At 42.2% G+C, this 23,741-nt stretch overlaps 1 protein-coding gene across 3 annotated transcripts in view; it reads right to left on the bottom strand.

Annotated features, from left to right (window-relative positions):
- Window positions 1-23,741, bottom strand: part of PXDN (peroxidasin) — a 70,217-nt gene that overhangs the window by 40,854 nt on the left and 5,622 nt on the right. For all 3 annotated transcript variants that reach the window (XR_014217577.1, XM_082215395.1, XM_082215396.1), the window contains exons 2-3: window positions 3,972-4,043; window positions 2,925-2,996 (exon numbers count right to left, since the gene is read on the bottom strand). Coding sequence is in view for 2 of the 3 variants with exons in the window: in XM_082215395.1 (XP_082071521.1) it covers window positions 2,925-2,996; window positions 3,972-4,043 (144 nt within the window). In the remaining variant the exon portion in view is untranslated. The remainder of the gene's footprint in view (window positions 1-2,924; window positions 2,997-3,971; window positions 4,044-23,741) is intronic.

Genomic DNA, 23,741 nt, shown 5'->3' with positions numbered 1-23,741 from the left:
TATTTAACAATTTCCCACAAGTAGCTTGCAACCCACTATTTGTAAAGGAATGTGGTCCTCAATGGGAGGTTCCCCATTATTGCCATAAATAACCAGGAATGCAATAATTTCAGCTTGCAGATTTCAGCTATTTCATTAAATGTGACTTATTGTTGTATAAGGGGGAGGTGGGTATGGTCACCCAAACTCTCATACACACCTGACTCCCATCTATCCAGTCACACTCACATAAACACACACTGCTCATCTCTCCACCCATCTGCCACCATTTATTCTTCTTCACAGACACAGATATGTACATCTATCCATTCAGTCATCCATACACAAACACAGCCTTCACTACAACCTGCATTAGAGAAAAACCTCCCATTGATTTCAATGGGAGTTCCTCCCCCACCACAATACAAATGCCAACCATCAGGAAAACACTCTCTGGATCAAGCCCCCGACATAGAGGTAGAAGGGACTTTAAGCCTTTGCCCCTCACTGTGTTCTGGATCTGGATCAGGCCTCCCATATCTGCAGCAACCCTACCTGCCTGCGGACTGTCTTGCCAGAGTGCTCTAGTTATCTCCTGCTTGGATTACTGCAATGCGCTCTACGTGGGGCTACCTTTGAAGGTGATCCGGAAACTGCAATTAATTCAGAATGCGGCAGCTAGACTGGTGACTGGGAGTGGCCGCCGTGACCACATAACACCGGTCCTGAGAGATCTGCATTGGCTCCCAGTACATTTCCGAGCACAATTCAAAGTGTTGGTGCTGACCTTTAAAGCCCTAAATGGCCTCAGTCCTGTATACCTGAAGGAGCGTCTCCATCCCCATCGTTCAGCCCGGACACTGAGGTCCAGCGCCGAGGGCCCCGCCCTGTGGATGGCCCTCCCTTCAGAGGTGAAGGAAATAAGCAGCTATCTTCTTTTTAAAAGACATCTGAAGGCAGCCCTGTTTAGGGAAGTTTTTAATATTTAATGCTGTATTGTTTTCAACACTCGATTGGGAGCTGCCCAGAGTGTCTGGGGAAACTCAGCCAGATGGGCGGGGTATAAATTATTTATTTATTTATTTATTATTATTATTATTAGTAGTAGTAGTAGTATTTGGGCAATGCAAATTGCAGATGCGGCAGGCCCAGTCTGGACTAGGACTGCAGTGCAGGGAAATAGGGGTCCTGGATCTGGGGTGGGTGTCAGCAGCTGCAATTCTTCCAGAAGACTAGGAGGAAATTAGGACAAGGAGGAGAAGCCCCAGATGTGAAGCCTCCAAGGGCCGCATACATTCCCCAGGTGCAAGTTCCCTAGTCCTACCCTATAGCCTCCTTATGAGCCCTTTCCCGCTTTGACTTCTATTCGCAATGCTGGTTTATCAGTACTGCACACACTATTGAAAGAATTAGAATCTGTCAGATTCTTTCTGATATCATAATTTGTTGGATTTTTTTGGTCATCACATTTACACCTACTGTTCTCTTCAGTGCAGATGTTAGTAATGTATTTGTGAATTATGAATATTCACAATACTATCGTGTCTATTATATTTAAGAAAATACTTCAAGGTATCTCTCTGCTGTGCAACTGTATTAAATAAACCAAAGTGCTTTAACACATGTATAATTAAATTAAAATAAATAAAATAAAATAAAATAAAATAAATAAAATAATAATAGTAATAAATTATACCCCGCCCATCTGCCTGGGTTTCCCCAGCCACTCTGGGTGGCTTCCAACAAAATATTAAAGTATAATAGTCTATCAAACATTAAAAGCTTCCCTAAACAGGGCTGCCTTCGGATGTCTTTTAAATAATACACAATTCTAAAAATACACAATTCAACCCAATTCTTTTCTTAAGGAATTAGGACCGCCCAACACTTGCCTGAATTTGAAAGATTCATCACCGAAAGAGAATTTTTACAGGTGCTAAGTGGTTGGTGGTCCACAGTATTAATTGTTATTTAGGATTTCATATGCGCTTGTGACATTTTCACTTTGCTTATATTTTGTAATATTTTAACAAAGATTCTATTAGCATATATCTGGGTCTCTATTTAGCATGCAAATTGTTGTGAAACTCCGATTTTTATATATGCTCTGACAATATTGTCTGTATGAAGATACACCATAGTTGATGCAGATTTCTAACCCCAAACTCACACAAAAACCCAAAATCCAAAACAAAACAACAACAACCCAAATGGAGGCTAAAGCACACACACAAAATATGGAAAGTAAGACTCCACAACTTGTCAACAATCCTCAAATGGAATTCTGTGTAACCTGGTATTTTCTCACAACTACTCACAATGGGAAGACAAATTTCACCCAAGGCTGAAACATGTTGGCTAAAAAAAATACATACTGAACCACAAAGTTATCAGCTTGAATCAGGCAACACTTTACAGGACATAAAATTTAGCATTCACACTGAAAAAAATTGAAGATCCCCACACTTCTTTGGTATTCCAGGAACACTACAATAATCTAGATTTCTTACTTATAATCATGCTACAAATGGAGACTTTGCATCTCTTACACACAACTGACTGACATACCGTAAAGCTTTAAAATGCACATGCAGATGCCAGCACAATGACATGGTATGTGATGCTGCGATAGCCACACTAACATTAAAATTAAGTACTTTCTTAACACCTGTTGGTTGGTGTGGTGTGTCTTGCGCTGTTATGGTGCACTGAAAATTCTATGTGTAAAATATATTTTTGAAGTTCATAGCAATTGTTTCTTAATACTAATAAACTGAGGTGTTTAATAGTTAGTCCTGGATGAAGTGAAATAAGTAGCACAGAGATATCATTTTCATAATCCTATCAACTTTCTAAACACATTAGAGATGAAAAAATAGCATTTTTTCCATACTGTGCAACACATACATCGTACCTACTTTCTTTATAAAAGCATTTCAACTTACAGATATTTTAGATTTTCAAGGTCTTCAAATGCTCCAGTAGGTATTCTTTTAATGTGATTGTTGTTCAGAAGTCTAGAAAATAGATGAAAATAGTTGTTTACTTTTTTCCTCCCTCAGAGTACATTTTTCTGAGAAATTGCAACTGCACCACACAGAAACAAAATCAAAACGAGCTTAAAGTGATTTCTTACAACTGTTAGTTGAATTTCATTATCCTTTTCAAAATCTTTCTAAACTGTCTGGGTTCAACTGAGACAGCTGTTTAAATTACTGAGAAAGGAAAAGATTGTTCATCATCATGCACTGCAATAACATTCAGCAATTTGGAATAAATTTAAGAAGTTCTCCTACAAACCAGACCGAAGCAGGCAACTGACAGCTTACTCACTACTGTGTGACATTTTCATGGAATCACACGATTGGAAGAAACTTCGAAGATATTCTATTCTAATCTGCTGCCAATGCAAGGATTCACTAAACTAAAACAGCATCTCTCTTGGGTTGCAATCCAGCATTTACTTAACTGCCTCTATTAAAGGATAGTCAAGCACCTTGTGAGGTAGTTTGTTGAATGTCAAACAGCTCATACTGTCAGGGAGTTTGTCCAAATGTTTAGTTTATTTTTGTTGGTGTTGTTGAACCTAATCAAGGTATTGCCTGCTTATAGATTGTGGATTTTTTTCTTAAGGACCAACATGATGTCCTTTGTGTGCTCTCTCTCTCTCTCTCCCCACCCCCAGTGTGTGTGTGTGTGTGTTCAGCTTGAGAATACTGAATTTACTGTTCCAGAACACAATCTTAAAACTAGAAGATGACTGACTTTCTACCACCTGAAGGCTGGAATGGCTTTTTGTGTCCAGTCACAAGGTAACACCAACCAATTTGGCTTCTATTGAAATTTCTAACTGGGTGTATCACCTAAACTTTTTGATGGGAGTCTAGTAGTATCTGGGGGGCCACAGGTTCCCCACCCCAGCCGTAAATATTATAATAAATTGTTAAACTGTTTACAAAAGGAAAGTAGGTTTTATGAGGGATGAAACTTACAAGGTGTTCAGATTCTTAAGCCGTCTAAATGCACCAGGCTGGATTTCTTTAATCCTATTAAACCGCAGGTCCCTGTTGATGAAACAAATTAGACTCGTTAGTATAGAGATTACCATTTCAGGTCAGCATTTCAATGATCTTAAAACAAAAAACTTTGCTACCAACTTTGCTATATGTATATATTTCTCAGTCTGCCTTGCTCTAATCAAAAGAGTACAGTGGTGCCTCGCAAGACGAAATTAATTCGTTCCATGAGTTTTTTCGTCTAGCGAATTTTTCGTCTTGCGAAGCACAGTGTCGGGAAAGTTTTGGAAAAGCTTCAAAAATCACCAAAGTCTTCAAAAACCTCAAAAAAGGCTACCACACCGCGTTCTATGAGTTGCTCCTCGAAGTCAAGTCGCAACTGTATTAACGGTGTTAAGAAAAAGGAAACAAACTTGCAAGACGTTTTCGTCTTGCGAAGCAAGCCCATAGGGAAATTCGTCTTGCGAAGCAGCTCAAAAACCGCAAAACCCTTTCGTCTAGCGAGTTTTCCGTCTTACGAGGCATTCGTCTTGCGGGGCACCACTGTATTCTTCAAAGAAAATGAAGCCTGTTTTGTAAACAAATACAGTGGACACTCGGGTTGCCAATGTGATCAGTGCAGGATGCACATTTGCAACCCGCAGCGCCACTTCTGTGCACGCACTGGTTGCGATTCGGTGCTTCTGTGCACGCGCAAAGTGCAATTTAGCGCTTCTGCGCATGCACGACTGCCCGTTCTGGTACTTCCGGGCTTCGGCAGTCCGCAACCCAAAAAAAACGCAACCTGAAGCGGCTGTAACCCGAGGTTTGACTGCAATCAAATTTCAATTTCAGTAAGAATTTAACACTCAGCCTGAATAAAACTGGTAACATGAACAAATGTCACTTTGCTCAGGTGGTATAAAATAATTAATTGCTCCAGTGTTGAATCACAATAAAGCCTAGCCAACACTACTGATAATTAGTTAAACACTTGATGATAATTAGTTAATCACAGCAGCTGTCAACTGAAGAATGCCTTTGTTTACTGCTACTAAAACAGCATTTCCCTCTCCAAATACCTACTGAGCTTTGGAAAGTTCAGTGTGTTGAGAAAGAGTCTTCAAGGTCTCTTGCTTTAAAATGGATGTAAATATACAGTGGTACCCCGCAAGACGAACGCCTCGCGAGACGAAAAACTCGCAAAACGAAAGGTTTTTTCGTTTTCGAGTTGCCTCGCAAGACGAATTTCCCTATGGGCTTGCTTCGCAAAACGAAGCTTGCCCCGGGGACAGCGGGTCTTCTCTTTTGAAGCAAGCGGCTGCGGGGAGATCGCTTCTCCCCACCGCCCCTTGCTTCAAAAGAGGTCCAGGGGCAGCGGGAAGTGCTTCCCGCTGCCCCTGGACCTCTTTTGAAGCAAGGGGCTGCGGGGAGATCGCTTCTCCCGGTGCTCCGAAGCCGGGCGGGGGGGCGGGAACACCTGCCCCAGCCGCCGGGCTCCGGAGCGCTGCTGCGAAGCCGGGCGGGGGGGGGCGGGAACACCTGTCCCAGCCGCCGGGCTCCAGAGCGCTGCTGCGAAGCCGGGCGGGGGGGCGGGAACACCTTCTGAAGGCGGGCGGGGGGCGAAAGTCTTTGTCCCCCCTGCCTGCCTTCCCAGGGGCTTTTAAATCGCCCCGGACAGCGGAGAAGTCCTCCGCTGTCCCGGGGCGATTTTAAAATGCCGCCCGCCAGCATTTTAAGATCGCCCGGACAGCGGAGAAGTCCTCCGCTGTCCCGGGGTTTTTTAAAATGCTGGGGGTGGGAAGAAAAGCCCTCGTCCCCCTCCCAGCCTTCAGAAGAGGTCCGGGGACAGACTGTCCCCGGACCTGGTCTGAAGGCGGTTTCCCTAGGAACGCATTAATTGATTTTCAATGCATTCCTATGGGAAACCGTGCATCGCAAGACGAAAAACTCGCAAGACGAAGAGACTTGCGGAACGAATTAATTTCGTCTTGCGAGGCACCACTGTACTCACACTTGCATAATAAATGCAAGGAGATAAAAACATTGCACATAGTTCTGTGACTAGAATAGTTCACATATGGCCCCTTGAGCAAAAAAATTAGACAATCTTAATACTTCTCATATCTGAAAAAGTTTACATAATTCTGGTTTAAGTAATCTATAGTGAGCCGAATGAAACCTATGGAAATTCTGTCCATGTCTATCTATATGACCACTCGTCTACAATTGCAACAACACCCCACACAACATGTTGGTGCACAGTGATGCATGTTGTGAAGAGTTCAGCAACCACAACAACCCATCATTTCACAAACTTGAATACTGAAGCATTTAGAGCAGGCATAGGCAAACTGAGCCCTCCAGATGTTTTGGGACTACAACTCCCATCATCCCTAGCTAACAGGACCAGTGGCCAGAGATGATGGGAATTGTAGTCTCAAAAACATCTGGAGGGCTGAGTTTTCCTATGCCTGATTTAGAGAGATAAAATATGTGTTGGGCATGGATGTGTGTCGGCTGCTTTACAAAATAAGGATTTTGTACATAGTTGGCTGAAAGTAACTCAAGTCTTGGATGGGGGAAAGAGGTCCTACAAAAGTGAGTTTCAAATAAACAAAGAAGAACATGTTCATATTGCAAAAAAAACAAGACACAAAGTGATACCTATTTGATCTAATTAGTCCATCTTTCAGTTACAACCCTGAGCTTAACACCACAAAATGCAGGGGAATATGTATACCTCTCGGCACTAACAGCTGGAACGCACCAGCATACTTTCCATATAATGATATCTTCAAAATCTTGGAACTGAGTAAATCAGGGAGCTTATGTTTTCTTTGGACACTCTTTGTTCTTCCATTAAAAAAAAAACTGCCCAGAGGGCAAACTTATCTTTCAGCATATGCCAAGTTTTCAGGCATGATATGCAATCTCTTCTCTTTTGTTTCTGCTTTTGCCCTGTTTCTGGGGGGTCAACACGAAAATTATCCTTTACAAATTCTTTACTCACGGACGGAGCAAATTTTAAAACAATTGTTCCACAGTTTTATGTCATATTTGGGAGAAAGGAATGAACACAGGGGTTTCCATTCAAGAACCACAATAAACAGGAAGAAAAGTTGCTTTAAAGGGAAATAAGATTTTGAACACCTAAAAATAGGGTAGATAGGAGATATAGCTGTTATTGCCACCAATTTAATGAGAAGCACCTAACACAAGACAATGGTTAATTTTCCACGCAAATAACAAAAGATCTGCAAGCACCAGCAAGACTACATTGCTTTTGTTTACTTTATTCTTTTTAAATTATTATTCAAGGTCACTGAAACAGGAAATAATAAAAAAGTCACCCACACAGCAAAAATTACAAACGGGGAGGGGGGGAGGAATCATATAAAATGTGTTATATAAACCAAGGGTGGCTAAGTGTTGCTTGTTCCACTGCAACGTTAGAAATAATGTTACGCCTGTATGTGGTACCTCTGGATGCGAATGGGATCCGTTCCGGAGCGCCATTCGCACCCTGAAGCACGTGCCGCAATTCACCGCTTCCACGAATGTGCGTGACGCCATTTTGAGCATCTGCGCAAGCGGCGAAACCTGGAAGTAACACGCTCTGTTACTTCCAGGTCACCGCGGAGCGCAACCCGAAAACGCTCAACCTGAAGCTACTTCAGCCTGAGGTATGACTGTAGTTATGAAGACCACCTCCCTCCCTACAGGCCCTCTTGGGTTGTAGTATCCTGCGAGTTTGGGAAGGCAACTCATTGCAGGAAGAAGCCTAGCACTGAGTCTGCCCTAAAACCAGGAACAAAGAGGAGTCATGGGAACTTCTACAGCGGCATCTATCTGTGAACGGCAAACCCAGCATAGCTGCTAGGACTCCTTCCACAGGCAAGACTAAGACTCCATCTAGTCCCCTCTGTGCTATGGAAGGAATCACCCAGAGGAGTGAGGGAGCTTCTATTACTGGCTAGGCTTGTCTCTTAGAGACAGATCCCGCACACTGCAGGGTGCTAAATCAGCAGAGGGGCTACTCTTGGGAGTTGCACAGCTTTCAGAAGTTGAAGGCTGGCAGCCCAGAAGACAGCATGCTCTGTGGCAGCTGCTCAGGAATTCCCTCCCCATAGAAGTGCATCAGCCAATCATTGTGAACAATACTAACAATAATAATGAGACCGGGTACAAGGCAGCCTCCTTAGTTCAATAGCTTTAGTTGTTTCTGAATTCAGATATTCATGAAACTATATATCATTCCAAATGCTGAGAAGTGTTGACTACATTTGACCGTATTTCTAATACATTACAATTTTTCAACAAATGCTATGCAAGTTAGTTTTTGGTAACCTACCAAACCCTGGGCCACCTTCTCCTTTAATTCCGCAACTGCACTCGCTTTTCCAATTTCTGGCACAGGTGATTGTGGTTGCTACCATGAAGCTCATCAAAAACACTCTTTGGCATTTATAGCTTACCTAATACTTACAAAGATTATTTTTGTTTCTTTTTGAAGCCTTTGTCCAGCTGATTCTTCTATAAGCGCTTTGCCTATCTTTAGACAGTTCCACCAGATAAGCAAAACACATAATTATGTGCATGGCCCATTCCCAAGAAATAAATGCATTAACTTTGTGGATTCTACTTTGTTTCTATAGCATTATATAAAGAATGTTATATGGAAGCTCTTTTAAATTTAAACGCGATGGAAATTCATCTTCTGCTAGAATATTAGTTTCCATTTTTGGACAGACGTATCATGCCCTATTTCTCTATTTCATTAATGCTTAAAACGGGTCTTCTCTGCTCTGGGTTATTTCCAGTACTGTATTTTTGCAACAGTTTTTTTTTTTTTTTTTTTTGCATCCCTTTTACTAAATAGCTTTCCTGTTAGCAGAACGATGTCTTATTGAATTATTTTCTCTCAAATAATTATCTTTATTCATACATCAATTGCATGAAGGAGCTTTACCCAGTGACTGAGGAGCAGGGCTTAGCCCCCATATATCCATCTGTTGGCATGGATTTCTGACTGTGCAGAGGAAGCCTATATCTGAGCAGATGCAGGGAGAAAGGAAATGGAGAGGAGTCCTAGGAGTCATCCTAAGGGAGCTGTTCCTGGAGGAAGAACTGTGAGAGGAGACACTCCAGCAGGCAAGGCCTCCTTCCACCTGCCTTGTCCCACCCTCTAGTCTCTGCTTCTCAATTTGTATTGTATTATTTTATGTACTGTGGCTTGCCATTGTTTTATTGATTATAGTTTAGATATTATTTATTGTGTTAAGTGGATTTCTGTTTAACTTTTATATGTTGATATTATTAATATTTTATACCATCCTAATGATTGTTGAATGTTACTTTTGTGATGTAGGTTGTTTATTTTAAAGTTATGTTTTGTGTTGCTTTTATGATGTTAGCCGCTCTGAGCCAGGGAGGGCGGGATACAAATAAAAATTTATTATTATTATTATTATTGCTGCCCAGTGGGTGGGGCTAGTGGCATACGTGATGCTAAGGGTGGGAACAGCAGTAAGGGGCCCCTTCAAGTGACTGCTTTTCAGCTTTCCTTGTAGTTCCTCATACAGTCGTACCTTGAATCCCGAACGCCTTGGTACTCGGATGTTTTGGCTCCCAAACACCGCAAATCCGGAATCTGGTTTGCGGACGTTCTTTGGAATCTGAACGTCCAACAGGGCTTCCGACTGGCTGCAGGATCTTCGGTTTCTGAACGTTTTGGAAGTCAAACGGACTTCCAGAACTGATTCCGTTCGACTTCCAAGGTACGACTGCATTTGGTTGGAACAACGAAGAAATGCATTTACTGTACAGTGGGCTAAGAACTTAATTCGTTCTGGAGGTATGTTCTTAACCTGAAACTGTTCTTAACCTGAAGCACCACTTTAGCTAATGGGGCCTCCCGCTGCCGCTGCACAATTTCTGTTCTCATCCTGAAGCAAAGTTCTTAACCCGAGGTAATATTTCTGGGTTAGCGGAGTCTGTAACCTGAAGCATATGTAACCTGAAGCATATGTAACCCGAGGTACCACTGTACAGTGGTTACACAGCCACATCCTTTTGCCATAATCACTATTGCCAGTTTCCCCCAAAGCCTTGTTTGTGCAAAAGCGCCTTATTTTTACTCTGTTCACTGTTGTATAGCATGTTGCCGGCACAACAGTTCTGCAATGGGGAGTTTCAGTCTGAACTGTTCATGGTATTGATTTGTTACGGCTTTTATCTTGCTGGGTTTTCTTTCTTGGGGAGAAAAATCTGTTTCGTTTTCTCCTTTCGCTTGTCAAAAGAAAAACTAGCGAATAGATTTGTTAGCTAGGTGATTCTGCATTAACTTAGTAGCCCTGCTCAGATACAACTCCGACAAGAAACCCAGAAAAGTGGGAAGAATTTGCAGGCTGTGTCAGTACAGTTTTTCACCCCCTCCCTGTTATGAAAACAGGACACAGGTGCGAACAAATAAATATAAGCTTTATAAAATTGAAACAACATGAGTTTGGTGTATAGGAGAATAACTCCTGCCAATATTCTAAGCACCCGTAAAACTCTATGTTTATATGTGCCAAGAGAATGGATTTTGGACCTATTCTAGATTCTCCTCTGCCTACAACTATGCAGCTTTGGCCCTCTCCCCAGCTCTTCAAACTCACATTGGGAGATTTTGTGCCTTGTATTTTTGGCAGCAGTCTGAACAGGCCCCAATGAAGACTTTTCCAGTTTATCTTCATCCTCAACCACTTGTTCTTATAAACAACACGGATCCCACCTTATGGCAAGGATAGAAAATGCTATTTAGAGGAGGTTATGCTATACAGTCATACCTCGGGTTACGAACGCTGAGAGTTGCGCGTTTTCGGGTTGCGGACTGCGCCAAACCCAGAAGTACCGGAACAGGTTACTTCCGGGTTTCGGCGTTCGCACATGCGAAGAAACACAAAATGACATCACGCGCATAAGCGCCGAATCACATCATGGCGAGTGCAGAAGCGGCGCTGCAGGTTGCGAATGTGCCTCCCGCGTGGATCACGTTCGCAACCCGAGGTATGGCTGTATAAACAAGAGGGCAGCCATGTTCGCTTTCAAAAGTTCATAAGCTTTATTTTATATTAAAAACAACCACCACCACAGCTTGTAAAGGTAAAGGTAAAGGTAAAGGTAAAGGTACCCCTGCCCATTTGAGCCAGTCTTGCCAGACTCTAGGGTTGTGCGCTCATCTCACTCTATAGGCCTGGAGCCAGCGCTGTCCGCAGACACTTCCGGGTCACGTGGCCAGCGTGACAAGCTGCATCTGGCGAGCCAGCGCAGCACACGGAACGCTGTTTACCTTCCCGCTGGTAAGTGGTCCCTATTTATCTACTTGCACCCGGGGGTGCTTTCGAACTGCTAGGTTGGCAGGCGCTGGGACCGAACGACAGGAGCTCACCCTGCCGCGGGGATTCGAACCACCGACCATGCGATCAGCAAGTCCTAGGCACTGAGGTTTTACCCACAGCGCCACCCGCGTCCCACAGCTTGTATATTGAAGTAAATAAAATATCAATAAAACAAAATAAAACAAAACAAAAGCAATTCCTACAAACACCAGAAAAACAATGTGAGACTAAAGCTAAGAGATATCAAAAGACTGAAAAGATACACAGACAGCACCAGAGAAGCTGTCCAGCATGTGCCAAAGGTGGGGTGCTATAATTGAAAAGGCCCTACACTGGGTCTCTGGTCACTTTATAACAGGGTTGTGGGTTAGAGCCTGACATTGGGCAAAAGATTCCTGCATTGGTGGGGTATGGACTAGATGACCCTTGTAGTCTATGATTCTATCTCACTCAGAATGTAGCAGGAGGGCTCGTAAAAGCTGAGAGCACTGTGTGGTTTCACTGGTTGTAGCTTCATCCATATGATTTGGCTATATGAAAAGAGGTGAACCTCTTGCTGGCTTGCATGTAAAGCTAAACCAAACTATGGCTTAGTGCAAACATGTGGGTTCTCAATGAGGAGACTGTGGCCATATTGTTGCTCCTCCAGTCCTCCTGCTGAAAGCCAGGATCAAGCTTCGCTTTCCCAGAATTGCCTCTATCAGCATCCTTTCCACCTGGCTGCTGGGGGCCTGGGAAAGTATCTGTTAGTGCATGTGCAACAGTGGGAGTGCAAATCATTTTATGCACGTAACAGTTTTTTGCAGGAAGCCTCAGGATCTAGAGCCTTTATGACCGGTCTCCGTGCGTGTACACAAACAGTAAAAAGAAGCCACCAGCCGGCAAGATTTCCTTTAGTTTATCTTAACGAATATGCAGAATGAAACCGAGCATCTTCCAAATACAAGTGATGAACCACAAAAGACAACAAAAGAAATAAACAAACATCTAACCTATAGTCGAAGTAAGAAAATGAAGGAGGATTTTTAAGCAACCAGGATAACCATATACTACCCACACACATTCTGTAGTATGTGGCCAGCTCTAATCACCAACATCTGACACAGACGTCCAGCCACAGCTGTGTTTTCCTGTTAGGCAGCAGAAGTAGAGCCCTGCAGCAACAAACCGAGGGCTTATTCTAGAGCAGCATATTGTTTCCCACAATGGCCAGCCAGCTGATTCTGGGGTGCCTCAGGCAGGGAGAGTGATGGCAATAAACCTATTGCTTATCCCCCAGAAATTGACATTCAAAGAGGTTCTTTTTAGCAATGACCACCTCATCTAAGCCAGCAGCCCCCCTGCATCTCGAGGCCCTGAATTCCATGCTAAGTATGCCTTGCATCAAGAAGTACTTTTTGCCAACCAATTTTCACTGGCTGTCCTCTAATCCTACTGTAATGAGAACAAGAAGCGTCGGGGAATCTAGCTACTTTCTCTCCAATATTTTATAGACCTGCATTGTCTTCTTTCTCCATATCATTTAAAAATAATGGGGGTTTTTTTAAGCTCTAAAGGTTTGATACTTGGCTCATATGGAAGGTGCAACACCCCTTTGACTATTTTAGCTCTCTTTTTCCGACACCTTTTATGGCTGAACACTTATTAATGTAGGGTGACCCTATACAGTGTATATTATACATAAGGGTTCCCCAAACTTCAGACTCCAGTTGTTTTGGGACTACAGTTCCCATCATCCCTGACCACAGGTGCAGCTAACTGGGGATGATGGGAGCTATAGTCCAAAAACAGCTGGAGACCCAAGTTTGGGAAATCCTGATAGACGTAATCAGGGATAGCCTACAGGAACCTCCAGATGTTGTTGGACGATGATACGAGTTGTGGTCCAAGAGCATCTGAAGAGGGTCACATTGACAACCCCTCGCTATACACAATATCCCATATGCAATATCCCATATGCAGGACTAAGAGACTGAGCGATAAATCGGTAAGTCCCTGGTTTGAATCCCACCTCTGCCATGAACACAATTGGTCTTAGGCAATCCCTCCTAAGCCTCAGCCCTCCCATCTGGAATTTAGGAAATAATAATATTGACTTGCCTTACAGACTTGTTGTAAGGGTTGCAAGATGCTTGTTGTTGTTGTTGTTGTTTATTCCCAAACATGGACTTTGCTGCTGCTGCTACATGAGATTTTTTTAATTGAACTCTCCACAAGGACTCCAAAATCATTTCATTGGATCAGTGTATATGTGTAGTTGATTATTTGAGGAGGGGGGTAGGCAGGGGTCCCAATGCAAATCACTTGAAAGAATGGACAGGAACCAATTAGTCCCTTTGTAGGACAATTATTTAATTCAGTTAATTAGATTATAAAGTCACTGATCTAGTTCCTGTTTGAACAGATGCTCTTCATGAGCCCTAAACAAATTAAAACAATTCCTCTACTCGGCAGCAGAACACACACAATGAGAGGATGTATTTACTTTAGAAATGCAGACTGAATATTACAGGGGATCTTAATAGCAATTTTCCCCATGATAGTGAAGCAATTATCATTGCCTAGTCTCTTATGTCATCCTGACACCATCCTCCTATTCTTTGTTCTCCTTGTCAGTCTGATCTCAGGCAAAGCTATATACTCTGTTCTAGGAAGTACATATGACTAAAATGATATGGTCAGGGTGTGCTAATTAATACATTTCTTTTATCTGTTTGACATAAATTTGGCACCTGGGTTGGAATAGAATTCTAATTGGGAATTTTCATATTGCTAGCATCGACTATACACCTGCTATTAATCCAAGATTCTGGCAGCACAGAAATGAGGGTCAGAGGAAGTTCAGACGGTGATATGACTGGTGCCTTTAAAACATCATGAGGAGTGAAGCAAGGCTGCATTATGGCTCCCACTCTTTTAAACTTTTATATTAATGATTTGCTGTCATATTTAGCCAACGCGTACTTCCCCTCTCCAATAATTAGGAACAGAAAGATCTCAGTCTTGATGTATGCAGATGATTTAGTGCTCCTCTCTCTTTCCCGATTGGGCCTCAAAAATCTCCTGGAGGTGTTCAGTACATACTGTAAACAGGAAAGCCTATCTATAAATTACTCTAAGACCAAGATAATGGTTTTTGGCAAACACAGTCTTAGATATAAATGGTACAGCAAGCTACAAAAAAGCACCCAGACTCGCTCATTTAGATACCTGGGCACACTCTGGGTGAAACTCTCTCTTGGAAGTACAGTGGTACCTTGGGTTACAGACTCCGCTAACCCAGAAATAGTACCTCGGGTTAAGAACTTTGCTTCAGGATGAGAACAGAAATCGTGCTTCGGCGGCGCGGCAGCAGCAGGAGGCCCCATTAGCTAAAGCGGTGCTTCAGGTTAAGAACAGTTTCAGGTTAAGAACGGACCTCCGGAACAAATTACCGTATTTTTTGCACCATAACACTCACTTTTTTCCTCCTAGAAAGTAAGGGGAAATGTCTGTGCGTGTTATAGAGCGAATGCCTGTGGGTGGCGGGGGGGATTTGCTGCAGTCGTGAGCAGAGGATCCATGGTTCCCCTTCCTTCCCTCCTCCGTGGTTACAAAGCATGGATCCACATGGATCCTCAGGATTTTTGCATTGGGCTACTCCAAACTCATTGTCAGATCACATGTCTGTGGCCACAGCATGAACCACAAAAATCATATATCCACTATTTCGTTTAGAATATATTTTTTCTTGTTTTCCTCCTCTAAAAACTACATGCGTGTTATGGTCTGGTACGTGTTATAGAGCGAAAAATACGGTAAGTACTTAACCCGAGGTACCACTGTAATCATATGGAGCCAGTGAAAATCAAAGCACAGAAAACCATAAGGACATTGATGAAGTTCTATTAAAATAAGGGAGGTCAACCTGTTGAATCTGCCCTAAATATATTTGGTAGCAAAGTGCTTACTCTAATTCTCTATATGGCATTGAAATCTGGGGCTCTGATTAAAGCTTTGGAAACTGTGCAGAATAACCTTTTTGGAAGCTATACTCTTACCATCGGGAATATCAGCAACTCATCTGCATACAGAATCTGGGTGGCCAACAATTAAGGCAAGAGCAGACTGCACTCAGTTAAAATATATTAAAATAATGGCTACTATGTCAATTGGGCATTTTCCTGTGCTGTGCTATACTTAAGTGGGTGATAACCAACTCTGAAAAGCAGCTTGTCAAGATTTTTAGTCTATTATTTTTCCAGAACTGAGCTCTGCATTGACCTTGAATAAATGCCAACTAAGGATTGGCTCTTCTGGGCAGAATACAGAAAGGATCTGCAATTAATTAGAAACAACAAATTTTCCCCTTGGTATCCTCTTCTGAGAACAGAGCATTTTAGAGCTAGTTATCCGACCAAACTCTCACCAGCTTCCTTAAGAAATGCCTTTATTCAGGTGTGTTTCCAAGTGATGCCCACTGAAGCCTTGGATGGCTGCCAAAACAAGGTCCCATATGCAGACAGACTTTTTATTTTCGGCCAGCCTCTGGTGAAAGACATCACTCATTACCCGTTAGCCTGCCCCTTAGATAGAGATCCAAGAGATCGCTTTCTGAAACCTTGGTTCACACAAGCAAGCAGGTACAACCCGACAGAAATGGTTTGGCTTCTTTTGAGAGACAACAGCAGCTTCATAACACAGGGAATGCCACTCTACACACTGACTGCAAAATAAAATAAAACAATCAAGAAAAAGGAGTTTAATAAAAATCACTCTTAGTTGTTGTGGAGATTCAAAGGTTCAATCTAAAACCAAGCTAGATTTAAGCTTGTTGGTGTCTCTGGTATCGTCTCTCTCTTACATCATGGCTGTTGGCTTATATTACAGATGTGTGTTCTGTATTATTTTAGTAATACTATTGCTACAAGTTTGTCATAGCCTTTAGCTAGAGCAATAAACGTATTAACTAGATTTTTAAAAAAATGTGCATTTAGACAGTGTTTTAAACGGGAACCGTCCTCCCTATATAAAAAAAAATCTAAGACTATGATTGTGACAATTTACTGGCATAAAGCGATCTAAATTTCAATCACACAACATACATTGGATGTATGCTTTTTGTACTGTAGCAAGCAGTCCAAACCCACACAAAATGGGTGCACCTCTTGTGGATCGTTACTTTCTCAATCTGTCCACAGTGTTTAGCTATAGAAAGAGCCAGATGGAAAACTTGACTGCTGCAAATTCCACAGCTGTGTCTGTCATTTCCAGGGCTACTTTGTTAAGTCTCATATATGTTTGTTAACAGCTTGAGGCTATTAAATTCATCGGGCCTGAGTGCATTCTTATGATTAGCATTTGCGACTCAGATAATATCACCAGTGTCCTGGCAACAATTAAGAATGACAAAAACAGAATCACATAAACATCCAGCCTTCTGAATCCAAGGAAGAGGGGGGGAAGGAACCTTCACTTAAAAATGGAAACAAAAAACTCCTGCCATTCTTGTATAACAAGAACACACTTGATATATCAGGATGATGCAGCTGTGTAACCAGACACAATCTTTTCTCTTGTTTTCATATTATTTTTTTAAAAAAAGATAAACTACAGTTTCTGGATGTCAGTGGAAAGAAAGGAGCTTGCAAGAACTTCTGGAGTGCAGCCCAGTGGGTGAAGTATAGTAGCTGAATAGAAGCTGTGTGACTCAGAGGGTCAGCTTTTTGCAACTGATTGATTTCAACAATGTGAAGGATACAATAAAAGTGATATTGTTCACAAGGAGGCTGAGTGAATGAGGCTTGCTGCCTGAACAAGATGGATTGGAGCTGGTGGCAGGGCCTCAGCACCCAAAAAGGCAAAGGAATTGCATTTTAAATGGATTAAAAGATTTTCTTCATCTGTGCACCAGAAGCCTGAAATTCGGAATTAGCCATCAATGAAGTGCCACTATCTCAGTGAAAAGTCTGCGGATCCACATGCCAGTTTTACGACCACCAAGTTACATGACTCAGCAGTGATTACAAAAAGAAGACCCAGCAGGCATTGGGATTGTGGGTTGAATTAAGTACAGCAAGTCTCCAAAGTCTACCATATGTTTTTTGAACACTTAGCACTGTTAAGACACGTTATCTTCATGTGGACTTAGTGTGAATCACCATACGACTTTGTCCATCTAGACAGAGTTTATTTTATGCTACAAAATCCAGTTTGCAAAATGAAAGGGGGGGGAGGGCATTTTTCCTATGTTTGTGTTGCAGCTCATCTAAGAACTGAAGAAGTAAACTTTAAAAACTAAGCAGTGGCTTGTTTCTGACAGAATGAGTTATCAAAGCAAAAATGTCACAGGTTACTGTAGTATGTGGGATTGCTGCCGACCGACCAAAATAGCTACTCTGGATTGAAGCCAATCAGTAATTCTTGAATATAAGCCTGATTCAGATGGCTTCTCACCTGTGATTATGAGCAATTTGTATCATTCAGGACAATGAAGATTGCTTACATTGTTGGAATTTGTACAACAGGTGTACGTCACACGTGCTAAGTGACAAAGCCTGACATCCTCTCAAACTAAAGGATTGTTATTAGAAGCCAAATTATTCACAGAACAAGTGCTATTTTTCCCCCTTTAATAAGCAAAAGCTGAAATGACTTGCTGTGTGTAGATAAATATATTTGAAAGCAACAGTGCAATGCAAGTGTGACAACAGCATATCCCTTTTCCAAAATGAATTGGGAAGTGCAATTCACCACCACTTGGGACAGCCACCTTCTTCTCATGCTTTTAACTCAGCTGACCAACTCACTTTCCAACCAAAAAGGTAATTTTATAATACTTGATGTCTTGAATCAAGAATCTAGACACTCAGAACAATCTAGCTGTCAAACCTGCAACTAAAATATGAGGACATCCCTATGGGCCATTCCCAGCTCAATGCAAAAGTATCTAGCTCTTGTCTGAGCAGCATTTGAAACTAGCATGCCTACATATTTCTGAGGAAAGAGATAACAAGGGAAAGTTCTGGTGAGGACTCAAAAGACTCTTTTGGTATGTTTAAGTTGATCTGAGATAGGGCCTTTCAATCAAGGATGTGCCATTGTAGTTTGACCTGCTGTTATGACACTGAACTGTTATTTAGGAATGATATATATAACCATAAAACAGTAGTCAAAAAGTGTTCTGACATCTTTTTTATTACCACTTTTGGCAGATGCTGCTGAACAGGAAACCCCTGTGAGTAGCCTGATCTTTAAATTCTCTTCCTGCAAAGCCATTGGGTGATGAAAACCAAAAAAAGCCATTATATTTTAAGTATATCTGTTTTTGCTTGATGTTTTTATAAAAGTTGGAATTCTAGACATTTTCACTTCCATGCATAAGAATTCTTACAATTCTCAGTGAAATCAAATTTTGAGCAGTAAAGTTAGAAGAGGAATGACTAAAACACCTTAAAGCCTGTGGATATGTAGAATGAAAATTTTTGATTGTATTCTATGGGAAACAGTGCAGACTCACTCAGAAAAAGATGAAACATAAAGAGCTATGTAAAATAGATACCTGAACATATACACTTTTTATATAAAAAAATTTCATACACATAACAAAATGAAACAATATTGGTAAAGAAGCCCTTTGGTTTCTTCAGAATTTCCATTTACATGTGCATTTATTTGCACCATTGTCCCAAAGCCTGAGTAACAATAAACTCTAAAGCAACACTAAAACATAGCGAGTGAATAAGCAGAAAGATTTGTGAACACCAAAAGCCATCCAAAGGAAAAGCTCTTTTACACAGATGTTCTTGGAACTTTAGCAGGACTCCAGTAGGAATTCAATAACTAACAAATCCAACAAAAGCTCTCACCATGTGGGTAGGCTTTGTCATTTGCATTTCTACATATGGTACTGGAAACAGTAGGTTTGCAGTAAAGGAGAATCAAAAGTGTAATGGCAAATGTACCGTATTCAAAAGAGCGAAAGGTAGGATCAGTTTCCAAAATCAACATGGCAAGTCGAATTGAAGAGGAAAGCTCTCAACCTCCTTGTTTAGAAATAAGACATACTGTGGCTGTTCCTTCCCTTAATCGCTTAATGTGTCCTAGATTAGCTTTTCTGAATCTTTAACAAGACAATCCTCAAAAGAATGTCAACTCAAAAACAGGTCCAACTGAGATCAATGAGTCTTACTATCAGAGGTACTGGGGTATAGGATTGAAATCCTAATCTTTTTAACACGGCAATATTACGTATATTTCAGCATAATATTTGTAAACAGTGATCCCCAACAAACACCAGAAATCGACGGCAATTTTTAAGTCTCAGTTCAGAAGTAAACCCATCTGTATCCTCTTCACACCATGCCAAGGGATTAGAAAGCCATTCAGTAGTGTATATTAGAAATGTTTTCGGAGATTATAAATAAGAAAGAGGAGAGGAAGATGGCAGCAGATGTGTCACCGCAGCTGCCAGGGCGCAATGAAAGGAAAGCTTGCAGACCCTAACATTTCTCCGGTTTCCAAGTCATTAGCTGTTGGGTCTTAAATGTTCATTCAATTTTCTTTTCAAAGGAATCAGCTGGCTCTTAGCAACAGTAATAGCCCCAGAGCAACAAGCATCCAAACCTGGCAACCAATGAGAAGAAGACCTCCCTTCCCCCCCAACATTTGAGAAATTCCATTTCAGCTGAGCCAGCATTCACTCCCCAGTTGCTCTGTACTGCTTTGAAATTTATTCCCATAGCTAAATGTAGCAGAACAAGTTGATTATCCCAACCTTCTCTTGAAACAATGGCAAAGGGACCTTGTTTACTTGACATAACATTCTACTGCAGTGTTGTTGTTGTTGTTTTAAAGCCACCAGGCACAACCAGAGTTTTAACCAAGGCAATGCATTTTTGCCAAGCACAGTGGTGCATCTTTTCTGTTTACCACAGAAGACAAATCATTTTTGAAGGGAAAGTAAGCAAGGCAGCAAGGAATACATTCTGCCTCAAACAGGACCAGCCCTGCATAAAAGGGGTCAGAATACATAGCAGACCTTATTGATCCAAGCAGAGTGCTACAACTGAGAACTGAAAAGGAAACATCCTGTATCAGAAGTGTTAATCAGAAATTGGAATCTCTGATGGGGGGGTTGGGGGGGAATGGGATCATGCACAAAACCTCCACACGTTGGCCACAAGCACTAAGCTACCATGCACACATACAATGTTACATAGGTAGATAGGAACACATCTGTATTCTGCAGTGATGGAGAGTACAAGCTGCGCATTTTGAACCTACAGGCATCGGATTGCACATATATAAGTTCCAATCCATGCAATAATAATGATTATTATTTGTACCCTGCCCATATGACTGAGTTGCCCGGCCACTCTGGGCAGCTTCCAACAGAGTATACAAAACCACAACAAGTACATCACACATTAAATGCTTCCCTATACAGGGCTGCCTTCAGATGTCTATGGAAGGTCATATAATTATTCATCTCTTTGACACCTGACGGAAGGGCGTTCCACAGGACAGGTGCCACTACTGAGATGACCCTCTGCCTGGTTCCCTGTAACCTCACTTCTCACAATGAGGGAATCCCCAGAAGGACCTTGGAGCTGGACCTCAGTGTCTGTGCTGAATGATGGGAGGAAAGATGCTTCTTCAAATATACAGTATGTATATACAGGACTATAAAAGATTACTGTGAAGAACAAAACTGAGCATACATACAATGGATTGTGTGAAGAAGACCTCACAACTGTAATGAGTTGTGTAATAAGCATAAAAGCACAGCATGCATGGGATACTCACACACAAAAATCAGACAATGATGACTAAAGCATGCTCATTTAAGGAAGGAATACAAAGAACACTATAAAGGGGAAAAAATACAGACTCAGTTGTTCCACGAAAAAGCAAAGCCATTACTACTGAGCAGAAAGGAAGCATAGTTTTTCAATTACTACTTAGCTCCACTCAGTAAAACAAAAACCAAACAATGAACTGAAGATTAACAAACACAAAAAAACCTAACACATAAATGGAAGGATTAAAAGCAAAATAAAAAAGGAGATGAGTTGCAGAATATTCAGACAGTTCAGATGAATTTGAACAAGCAGCATATAGTGACTTGTTAATAAAGGAATTATTTGGGGGAGGAATGTATACACATCATTAGGATTTATCATTAAATGCATGCTAAGAGAAGCCTGGACAAAGGAAATAATAGGTCTTGTTTTTCACAGAAGGAAAAAAGAATTGCAGTGAAGAAACAGCACAGCTTAGGGAGAAATCTTTTGCATGATATCTGCCAGCTGAGAGGACACAGGATTTGATGGATACATCAGATGCATCATTGCCACAAAATTAAGCCAGTGGAACAACGCAAATGCATCAGCAGAACAGATTAAACAACTCATGTTTGGGATGGTAGCAGCAAAAGGGAAGAGCACACTTAGCACCAAATCCTATACCTCTTGAGTCCACTGTCATGTGCCTGACAAGCAGCTCAGCTTTACACCGGCTCCAGATCTGGGGCTTAAATGGGAAAAGGTGAATTTCAAACAGTTGTGCCCATGTGGATGACCAACCCATTCATACAAGTGCAGCAGAGAATAGAATATGCTGGAATTTGGCACCCAATCACAGCACACTACTACCAATATATAAATCCTACATCCAGAGACCATAGCTTATGGTACACAATGTTAATCATGCTTAGAGCTCCCAGGGGGAAGCTATGGAGAAAGGGCACTTTGTCTTCAAAACACTCTAGGGTTTTGAACACATTGCTAACAGCAGCACACATCTTCACTCCAACAACTGAGAGAGGGGCAGAGCAGAGCACCCCACACAAGTAGGCAAAGGAGAAGGGGAACCCTTGCTGAGAAGTACAAATACTGCAACTATCTCCCATGGTACCTCAGGTTAAGTACTTAATACGTTCCGGAGGTCCGTACTTAACCTGAAACTGTTCTTAACCTGAAGCACCACTTCAGCTAATAGGGCCTCCTGCTGCTGCTGCGCCGCCGGAGCCCGATTTCTGTTCTCATCCTGAAGCAAAGTTCTTAACCTGAGGCACTATTTCTGGGTTAGCAGAGTCTGTAACCTGAAGCGTCTGTAACCTGAAGCACCACTGTACTGTGTCTTACCTGAGCTGCATGGGTTGGACTCTTACACACTTACACCCACACAGCAGTGAGAAGACACTCATCTCCACATGCAGGTAAGCCCCACTCCACCACAACCTGGGATGCGGGAGAGAACACCAAAACCCCACACAAGGTAAACAAGGAAACGAGAGATTTGTTGCAAAGCGTACCTGCAGCAAATATCTCCATGTCAGCCAAACCCCCTTTGCCCCATGAGAAAATGGTATTTTGCCCCAGCTGCATGGCATAATAATACTCTTCTGGCCCAACAGCTGGGATCAAGGAATGCACTGTGCTTCACCTGCAGCGAAGGTCTCTGTTAGCAAAGGCCAGGCACTCTGGCTTCTGGCGACGGTGGTGGTGGTGGGGGAACAACCCCCCCCCCAAGTGCAAGGAGCAGAATAAGCTACAAACACAACCCCTGTAACATCAGTCACTGTCTGTCGTTTATGCCTCCCCTTCAATAAAACAGGAGGCACCACTCACTTTCCCCTCTGCTCTCCCACCGCACGATAACTACTGTGAACCCATCCCCAGAGATTATGCCTTCTTGTTTCTTATTATTTTCAAGTTTCCTCCTTTCCTCTCTACAGACGACTTTTTAATGGGTTCCGTGAATGGAACCAGGAAACCACCCCATTCCATGTAGACCCTGAGGGAGGCCCATCTGATTTCTACCAGGACGCAGCTAGCTCTTCACTGAAAAGTTGCCTACCTACGTGCAGTAGGGCAGTTTCTTGCATCCTGCTTGCATCCCCCATAGGAGATAGAAGGGCAACAGCTGGGGATAACCAGGGACCCCACATTTGCTCATCATCTCCACAACTGCTGAAGGCACAGGATCGCTGCTAGAGCAACCAGCAAGCAGCCTCAGGCTTCTGTCTTTGTCCTTATGAGTTAGGACATGTGAGTTAGGAGGTGTGGACAGCAGGCAGTCGCTGCCTGAGTGAGGCCTTCCCTTGACTCTAAGCACCACAGGAGGTGAGGAACTCCTGTTCGTACGATGACAAGGCATGTTTTGAAAACATCAGCGGTCATAATCTTTTTACCCCAATACCATGGGACAATCTACACAGACTTCCTGGCCAAGAAACGAAACACAAGTGTGCTATGTATTTTTCATTGATTCCAGACACAAAGGAACCAAGAAGGAAACAGGTGAGGGGGGGGGTCTTTTGCATGTGATCTAATCCATGACTCAAATCCTGGAAACAATTGATCCATGCCAAGATAACACATTTGCTGAAAGTTATAAC

Source organism: Podarcis vaucheri (genome assembly GCF_965113315.1).
Source record: "Podarcis vaucheri genome assembly, chromosome: 3".
Classification (NCBI taxonomy): Eukaryota; Metazoa; Chordata; class Lepidosauria; order Squamata; family Lacertidae; genus Podarcis; species Podarcis vaucheri.
This window is presented reverse-complemented; position numbering and strand designations above follow the sequence as displayed.